The sequence below is a fragment of the Podospora anserina genome, chromosome 5 (genome assembly GCF_000226545.1).
Source record: "Podospora anserina S mat+ genomic DNA chromosome 5, supercontig 2".
Lineage (NCBI taxonomy): Eukaryota > Fungi > Ascomycota > Sordariomycetes > Sordariales > Podosporaceae > Podospora > Podospora anserina.
Window position 1 is genome coordinate 16,235 of NW_001914838.1, and position 7,171 is coordinate 23,405.

At 55.3% G+C, this 7,171-nt stretch overlaps 4 protein-coding genes across 4 annotated transcripts in view; 3 read left to right on the forward strand and 1 right to left on the reverse strand.

The window, feature by feature from the left end:
* Positions 1-63: 63 nt before the first annotated feature.
* PODANS_0_1560 (uncharacterized protein) lies at positions 64-759 on the forward strand (the record flags this gene model as incomplete). Its single annotated transcript, XM_001904319.1, has 1 exon — positions 64-759. A coding segment is annotated over one exon (696 nt), but the record flags the coding sequence as incomplete, so codon positions are not given.
* Positions 760-922: 163 nt separating this feature from the next.
* Positions 923-3,191, reverse strand: PODANS_0_1550 (uncharacterized protein; the record flags this gene model as incomplete). Its single annotated transcript, XM_001904320.1, has 4 exons — positions 923-2,311; positions 2,374-2,576; positions 2,638-2,763; positions 2,828-3,191. 4 exons carry the CDS (start codon positions 3,189-3,191, stop codon positions 923-925), a joined length of 2,082 nt encoding a protein of 693 aa, XP_001904355.1.
* Positions 3,192-4,180: 989 nt separating this feature from the next.
* On the forward strand, positions 4,181-5,824 carry PODANS_0_1540 (uncharacterized protein; the record flags this gene model as incomplete). The annotated part of the gene is made up of 3 exons (XM_001904321.1): positions 4,181-4,246; positions 4,308-4,976; positions 5,045-5,824. The coding sequence occupies 3 exons, from the start codon at positions 4,181-4,183 to the stop codon at positions 5,822-5,824; spliced, it is 1,515 nt and encodes a 504-aa protein (XP_001904356.1).
* Positions 5,825-6,635: 811 nt separating this feature from the next.
* PODANS_0_1530 (uncharacterized protein) overlaps positions 6,636-7,171 on the forward strand; it is a gene marked incomplete at both ends in the record, with an annotated part of 1,023 nt that continues 487 nt past the window's right edge. The window contains one exon of the mRNA XM_001904322.1: positions 6,636-7,169. Coding sequence (XP_001904357.1) covers positions 6,636-7,169 — 534 coding nt within the window. The remainder of the gene's footprint in view (positions 7,170-7,171) is intronic.

Below are 7,171 nucleotides of genomic sequence, written 5' to 3' on the forward strand. Positions count from 1 at the left end.
CCCCCCATCTCCCCCCCTCTCCCCCCTGCCCGAGACGACGATGACGACGACCTCGCCCTCCTAACCGGCACCCTCCACCTCGGCAAAAAACCCGGTACCGCCGACTCCCTCCTGAGAGATAAATCCACCGCCCCCGCCAAAGCAGCCATCCTCTCCGCCCTCGCCGCCTTCGACTCAGACGACGACGAACGCGACGACACCTACGACGCCGCAGACGTAGGGGGGACCGTGGACACCTCCCTCGGGGACGAGATCCTCCCCGACGGGGCGGAGGCGCACCTCTTCCGTACTTACCAGGCCAACCCCAAGCTCTTCGCCCGGGACAAGGAATCGAGGCAGCACGCCGAGAGGATCAGGCTCAGGGCCGAGACGGGCATGAGCGATGAGCAGGTTGAGGGGTGGGCGGTGATGCTGCAGCGGGATGTGAACCTGCAGAAGAGGCTGCAGAAAAGGTATGGCGAGTGGAGTGGTGAGCAGGTTGAGATCCAGAGGACGGGGTGGGTTGCGGGAGAGGATGATACGGATGGTGATGGGCCTTCGAGAGGAGGTGGGTTTAGGGGCGGTAGGGGACGTGGTGGAAACAGGGGAAGAGGTGGACGTGGTGGTGGTGGAAGGGGTGGTGCTCAGCAATCTGGAGAGTCGGGACCCCAAGATGATGCCGCCAGACGGAGAAAAGAAGCCAACAAGGGCAGCCGAGCCAACCACAACAGACGTGATCAACGGGCGAAAAAGATGGCCAGGGGTGGTTTTGCTGGTTAAGACACCTTGTCAACGAACATCAGTTGGCAATCAATATCGTTTAAACAGTTGCATTTTTTGCGCTAGTGTAGAAAGAAAAGAAGCTATATACAACTCCCCCATAACGCCCCCAACCATGCCGTTTTGTCTCCATTGATTATACAACCCTATGCCATCCTTCGCTTTAGAAATCCCAAACACAAAACTCCCTCTTTGGCGGTACCTCCGGCATGATCCCGTTCTCAAACCTTCCCGTCTCTACAAACATCATCCATTGACGTTGCACCGTTGGATCATTGTACTTTTCTGGCTCGGCCTCCGTCTCAGCCGTGTAATTCGGCGCACCATTCGGATTCCAAATCTTCTGAATCGACCCGTCAAACCCCCTGATAACCGGAATAGGCTTCTCCCCCTGGCTTTTGACCACTTCATACATGACGGGTCTGCCTTTGAACATCCCAAGGGTGTTGTCGGGGTTCTTTGAGGCATATGACGACAAAGGGGGATGGCTGCGAGTGGCGCCAGGGCCATATGGTCCCCCCCCTTGCTGCGGAGTAGGCTGAGGGGCCGTAGCGGTGGTTCCGCCAAAGGGGCTGGGTGCTGGTGCAGTAGCGGGCTGGCCAAACGCACTCGGGGCAGCAGTCGTGGCGGCAGGAGCTCCGAATGGCGAGGGAGTAGCCGTTGGAGCGGTGGGTGCTCCAAATGGTGAGGGAGCAGCCGCCGCGGGAGCTGGCTGTCCGAAAGGGTTGGCGGCAGGGGCTGCTGGTTGCCCGAACGGAGAGGGTGTGTTTTGTGCTGGCTGAGAAGCTGCCCCGAAGGGGTTCGATGCTGGAGCCGCTGCTGGAGCTCCGAATGGACTTGGGGTTGCGGCGGGCTGGCCAAAGCCATTGGCAGCAGGGGGTGCCGGTGCCCCAAAAGGTGATGGGTTTTGCGCTGGCTGCCCAAATGGATTGGGATTCTGTTGGGCGGTGTTCGCGGCGGCAGTGGCAGCAGCAAATGGGCTTGGCGTGGCGCCCAAACCAGCTGGTTGACCAAAAGCGCTCGGTGCCGGTGTTGTCTGCCCAAATCCTGACTGACCAAATGCCGGTGCTGCGGCTTGGCCAAAGACCTTATTGCCACCCCCTAGGGCGCTGGGCTGGCCAAAACCGCTTGATGCTGGCTTCCCAAAAGGATTGCTTGCTCCCAGGGCGGCTGGCTTCCCAAAGGCCGACGGTGCAGCTGGTTGCCCAAAGGGTGATGGGGTAGCGGCTGGTTGGGCTGGCTGTCCAAAGGCTGGCGCACCGAATGGGTTGGGCTTCTGACCCAACGCAGCTGGCTGACCAAAACCTCCAGCAGCGGGTTGAGCGGTAGCACCGAAGGGATTCGAGGCAGGCTGTGAGCTCTGGAAAGCATTTGGCGCTGGCTGTCCGAACGTTGTTCCAGTGTTGCCCGCTGTTCCTTGTTTGCATATGTCGTGACGATTTGGATGTCTGTTGATCCCGTCACGAACGTGCTGGATAGCGGCGGGTACGTTGCTCAGCGTGTGTTCGATTTGTTGTCGTGCTACTTGATGCAGTTGCATAATCTCGTTCATCTGCCCATCGTGTTAACAAATGATTCTCCCAGCGTCCATTTTCCTGATCTCTGTCGACTTACGGCTGCTTCTGCCTCCCCCGCTGCCTGACCTTTCATGAAATGTATCCTGAGCTCCTCTGGTTGCTGCTCACGGGGGTAGCCGCCGAACAGGTTGTCTGGCGCATCTTTGCCCGGGCCGTAGCAGGAGAATATCCATTGTGGTAGTTCGTTCTGAAGGTCTTTTCGAATCGTTTCCTCGTTCAGGCCGGCGTACTCGGGTTGATCTACAAATCCCATTTGTTAGATGAGCCTCAGAGATGTTCTCTGGCAAGTTAACATCCATACCTGACTGTTTAGACCCCCCAAATGCGCCCTGCTGTCCTCCAGAAAGGGCGCTGAATCTGTTCCCACCGCCGCCAAACGGTGACTGAGACGAACCCCCGTCTCTTGGATGCTCAAACCTGCAGTTATCTAGAAATTGCGCCAACAAAAAAAGGTTAGCGCGACTGCTTCATGGGAAACTGTTCGTGACGACGATCGAGAGTGAATTCGGCAGTGGTGCTTGCGAGGGAAAGCGATTGTGGTGAGGCGATCGTCGTCAAAGAAAAAGAGAGGCAGTGATTCGTCCTACTTCCAAAGCGGCAGTTTCCCTGCTGAAAGTATTTGCAAACTGTCATGATGCCGGTTGTTTCAGGGTGTAGGATACTATTGCTGTACCATGACGTGGTTGTGTCGTTTTGTCGTGGTTTGTTGGTCGCAACTGACTTGCTCTTCTCAAAAACGCGTTTGGTAGAGAGAGCGGCGCGGTGGCATGAATTCTCAGCCTTCCCGCAGCCTTGCAGCTTGGCGAAGGTTGGAGCCACCCAAGACTGGATGTGGATGTGGCTGGTGCTGTCCATCGAATCCACATCCCGCAGCGCACTGGCCAAGCCTGTGGGTCAACCCCGGCTTTCCACAGAATGCCGGTGCATGCCGAGCTATGAATCTACATACAAACATGTTCGCCGGAATCAAGAGCTCAATCGCATATGCATTTCGGGTTCGATATCCTTAGGAAATTGTATTTCAGACATCTACCGAGGGTTTTTGAAAGCTTTAAGCGGTATTGCAAAAAAAAAAAAAAAAAAAAGGGTACATGAGGGCAATCATCCTGCCACAAAGTCTGCCCAGTAGTCAAACGATGAGGCGGACTCAACCTCTTTTTATCATCTCTGTTTCCCCGGATTCCATCTGACGTTGCATCACTGTTCCACAGTCCAGGATGTCCAAAACTCTCAAGACTGTCCTCCTCCAATAATCGATGGTGCAAAGCAGGTTGTAAATCCCAAAGAGCCGCTCACCCACGGCCGAGCCTCCTTCTCAGGGCCGTCCACCCTTTCCGCTCCTTGTTCCGCACATCTAGAATTCGATCGGGACCATCGGAACGATCAGAAGACATGGGTTCAAATTCCACAAAAGGAATGTCGACATCATCATGCAGAGCAACCCATCGACCCGATAAGCTGATAAGACCTCTTGTCACTGCTTTGAGCCGCCGCAAGCCGAACTGGTCCCCCCTGATGTAAGGAAACGGACGGACGTGAACCTTCGGACTAAGCAACCCCCAAGCCCGTCTATTCGAGCAGCTTCCGCCATGACTGTCCGGGGCCGTCTATCCCATCTCCTACGAGCAAATCACGAGGCGGCACAAGAGCAACCTGGTTGGAGCTGTCTCTTATGCCGGTGTGCCAGACTGTCACGGGTGTCGACCCCGTTGCGTAATCCTGACCGAGTGCTGTTTCTTACAAATGTGCCCTCTGTTTCCCATTTTCATTTGCTATCCTCTGTGCTATCCTGACCCAACTTGACCTGCATTGATTGTCTGCCTGTCAGTTGTCCGTTGACGACCATGGCGTTTGGCGCAGCACATGTCCAGCTTTGGCTGGGGCTATTAGCAGTAGCTGGCCTTCTTTACGTGAGTACCTACCTTAGTGAACGGATCAATCACCATAATCAAGTTTCTAACCACCTTCAAGACATCATGTCTTGTCATCTACCGCGTCTTCTTCCACCCATTAGCGAAATACCCAGGTCCCCTCCTGGCCAAGCTCACCGATGCCTACATGCTCTACTACGCCTGGCGAGGCGACCGCCATCTTGAGTTCTGGCGCATGCACGAGAAGTATGGCAAATTCGTCCGCTTCGGTCCCAACGCCCTCAGTGCAAACTCAAACACCGCCCTCAAGGAGATCTACGGCTTCCGCGCCAACGTCAGGAAGGCCGAGTTCTACGATGCCTTCGTCCACCCCGCTCCCAACACCCACAACGCCCGCGACAGGGACCTCCACGCTCGCAAGCGCCGTGTTCTGTCGCATGCCTTCTCCGATGGCGCCATCAAAGAGGTAGAGCGCTACATCCTGGCCAACATCCGCACTTTCTGCGAGGCCATCGGCGACTATGGCCGTGCCATCCAGGATAATAAGGGATGGAGTGCGCCGAAGAACATGTCCGACTGGTGCAACTGGCTGGCCATGGATATCCTCGGTGATCTATGCTTCGGCAAGGCTTTCCACATGTTGGATAGGCCAGACAACAGGTACGCTGTTGATCTCGTCGGTGTAGCTGCCCAGAGACATCTCCTGTGCGGCACTATGCCCATTGTCAACAAGCTCTCTCTCGATAAGATCCTCTTCCACAAGATCGCTGCTGGTCGCGCCAAATATATGGCTTATTCGCGCCACAACTGACCGAGCGCACTGCTCTTGGTGATGAGACCGACCGCCGCGACTTTCTCTACCATCTCCTCAAGGCGCGCGACCCGGAAACTGGACAGGGCTTCACCACCCCCGAGTTGTGGGGCGAGTCCAACTTGCTGATCATTGCCGGCTCTGACACCACCTCTACCGCTATGGCTGCCACTCTGTTCTATCTCGTCCGCAACCCTGCCGCGTTGGCGAAGGTCACAGATGAGATCAGAGAGAAGTTCTCGTCTCTGGAGGATATCCAACTGGGTCCCGTTCTCAACTCTTGCCACTACCTCCGCGCTTGCATCGATGAGGCTATGCGCTTGTCGCCTAGTGTTGGTGGTCTGTTGCCCAGAGAGGTCTTGGCCGGCGGTATGACTATCGACGGCGAGATGGTACCTGAGGGAACGATTGTCGGAACACCACACTATACCATCCACCACAATGCCAACTACTACCCCGAGCCGTTTGCCTACAAGCCAGAGAGATGGATTGCTTCTCCAGGTAGCGAGAAGGAGGCCGGTGTTAGGGAACAGGAGGTAGCATTGGCTCAGAGCGCGTTCTGTCCATTTTCGATTGGACCAAGAGGGTGCATCGGGAAGGGCCTGGCGTATGTTGAGATGAGCATCACCCTCGCGAGAGTGCTGTATATGTATGACCTTCGCCGGGCGGTTGGTGTTGAGGATCCAGGAGAGGGCAAGCCCGGAGCGGAGATGGGCAGGGAGAAGCCGAGTGAGTTCCAGTTGGTCGACACATTTACCAGCTTGAAGAATGGGTGTATGGTCGAGTTTAGGAGGAGGGACCTGTAAGATTGTTGTTGTTGCATCTTGAAAGGGTGGCCGGCGTTGAATGGGAGCCTATCTATAACGCATAGCACTGTTGTTTACGCATTCTCAAAATAGTTGGAAATTGAACCGCCTCAAACAACACGATATCCATCTCATTAATGAGATTCGTGGAGAAATTGGAGATTTTGGGAGTTTGCTCTGCGGGGAACTGTTGTGGGGAAGTGGGTCTGGTTAAGTGGACCCCGGTCTCGGCAAAAGAAGGGTGCCCGGCTTAATTTCAACGTCACCCTCTTCCACCACCCATAAGACTGCTATGACACAGGCACCTTTCATTGGGGTTATCTTCAAGTCATCTCAACGTTGATCACCCACAGGGCATGCGGGGATACCGGAGCCGGCAGTCATAAAATGTCACCCAGGACAGGAACCACGTCGTATATCGGACCAGCTCCTGCGGGAAACGCTCGAATCAGCGTTGTGGTGGTGATGATGGTGAGATCACGAGACCCTGAAACGTGCTTGTCTACGACAGTGGGAGTTATTCAAGGGAAACTGTCCGGGTCGCAGGGACGTTGTGGTATGGTATAGGACATCATCGTATCAACCGCTCAATATGTAACACAATTTATCGAGGTTCTTCTGCTCCGTTGGAGAAGCCATGAGTTCATCTGATAAATGCTGCATTGCCCCAATCATGTGTAACGACCACAGAAACCCTCGTCTCCTCACACGTTGGAGTCATCATGAAGATTGTTTCAATGTTTCTGGCGCTGGCCAGCCTCACTCAAGCAGCACCAAGCCACCAAAACCAATACCAAAATGACCTCTCTAACCGACAAGCCGGATCCTGGCCCTTTGGCCCTTTTGTCACCTCCGCCGGGAAGATTCGCGACACAACCGGCGAAAACATCGTGTACGCCGGCACAAACTGGCCCGGCCATGGCGAGGTCATGATCCCGGAGGTCTGCAATACCAGTCCATCGAATACATCGTCACGAAGATCAAGAGCATCGGCATGAACGTCATCCGTCTCACTTTCGCAATCGAAATGGTCGACCAAATCTACGCCAACAACGGACAAGACATTACCATCCAGCGCGCCTTCACCCAAGCACTCGGCCAAGCCAACGGCACCAGAATCCTCAACCAAGTCCTCGCAAAGAACCCACAGTTCACCGCCTCGACAACCAGACTCCAAGTCTTCGACGCCGTTGCCGCCGAGCTAGGCAGGCAACAGATTTATGTCCATCTTGACAACCACATCTCCAAAGGAATGTGGTGCTGCTCCGGCACCGACGGCAACACCTGGTGGGGAGACACCTACTTTAACACCGCCAACTGGGTCAGAGGACTGTCTTACATGGCTAA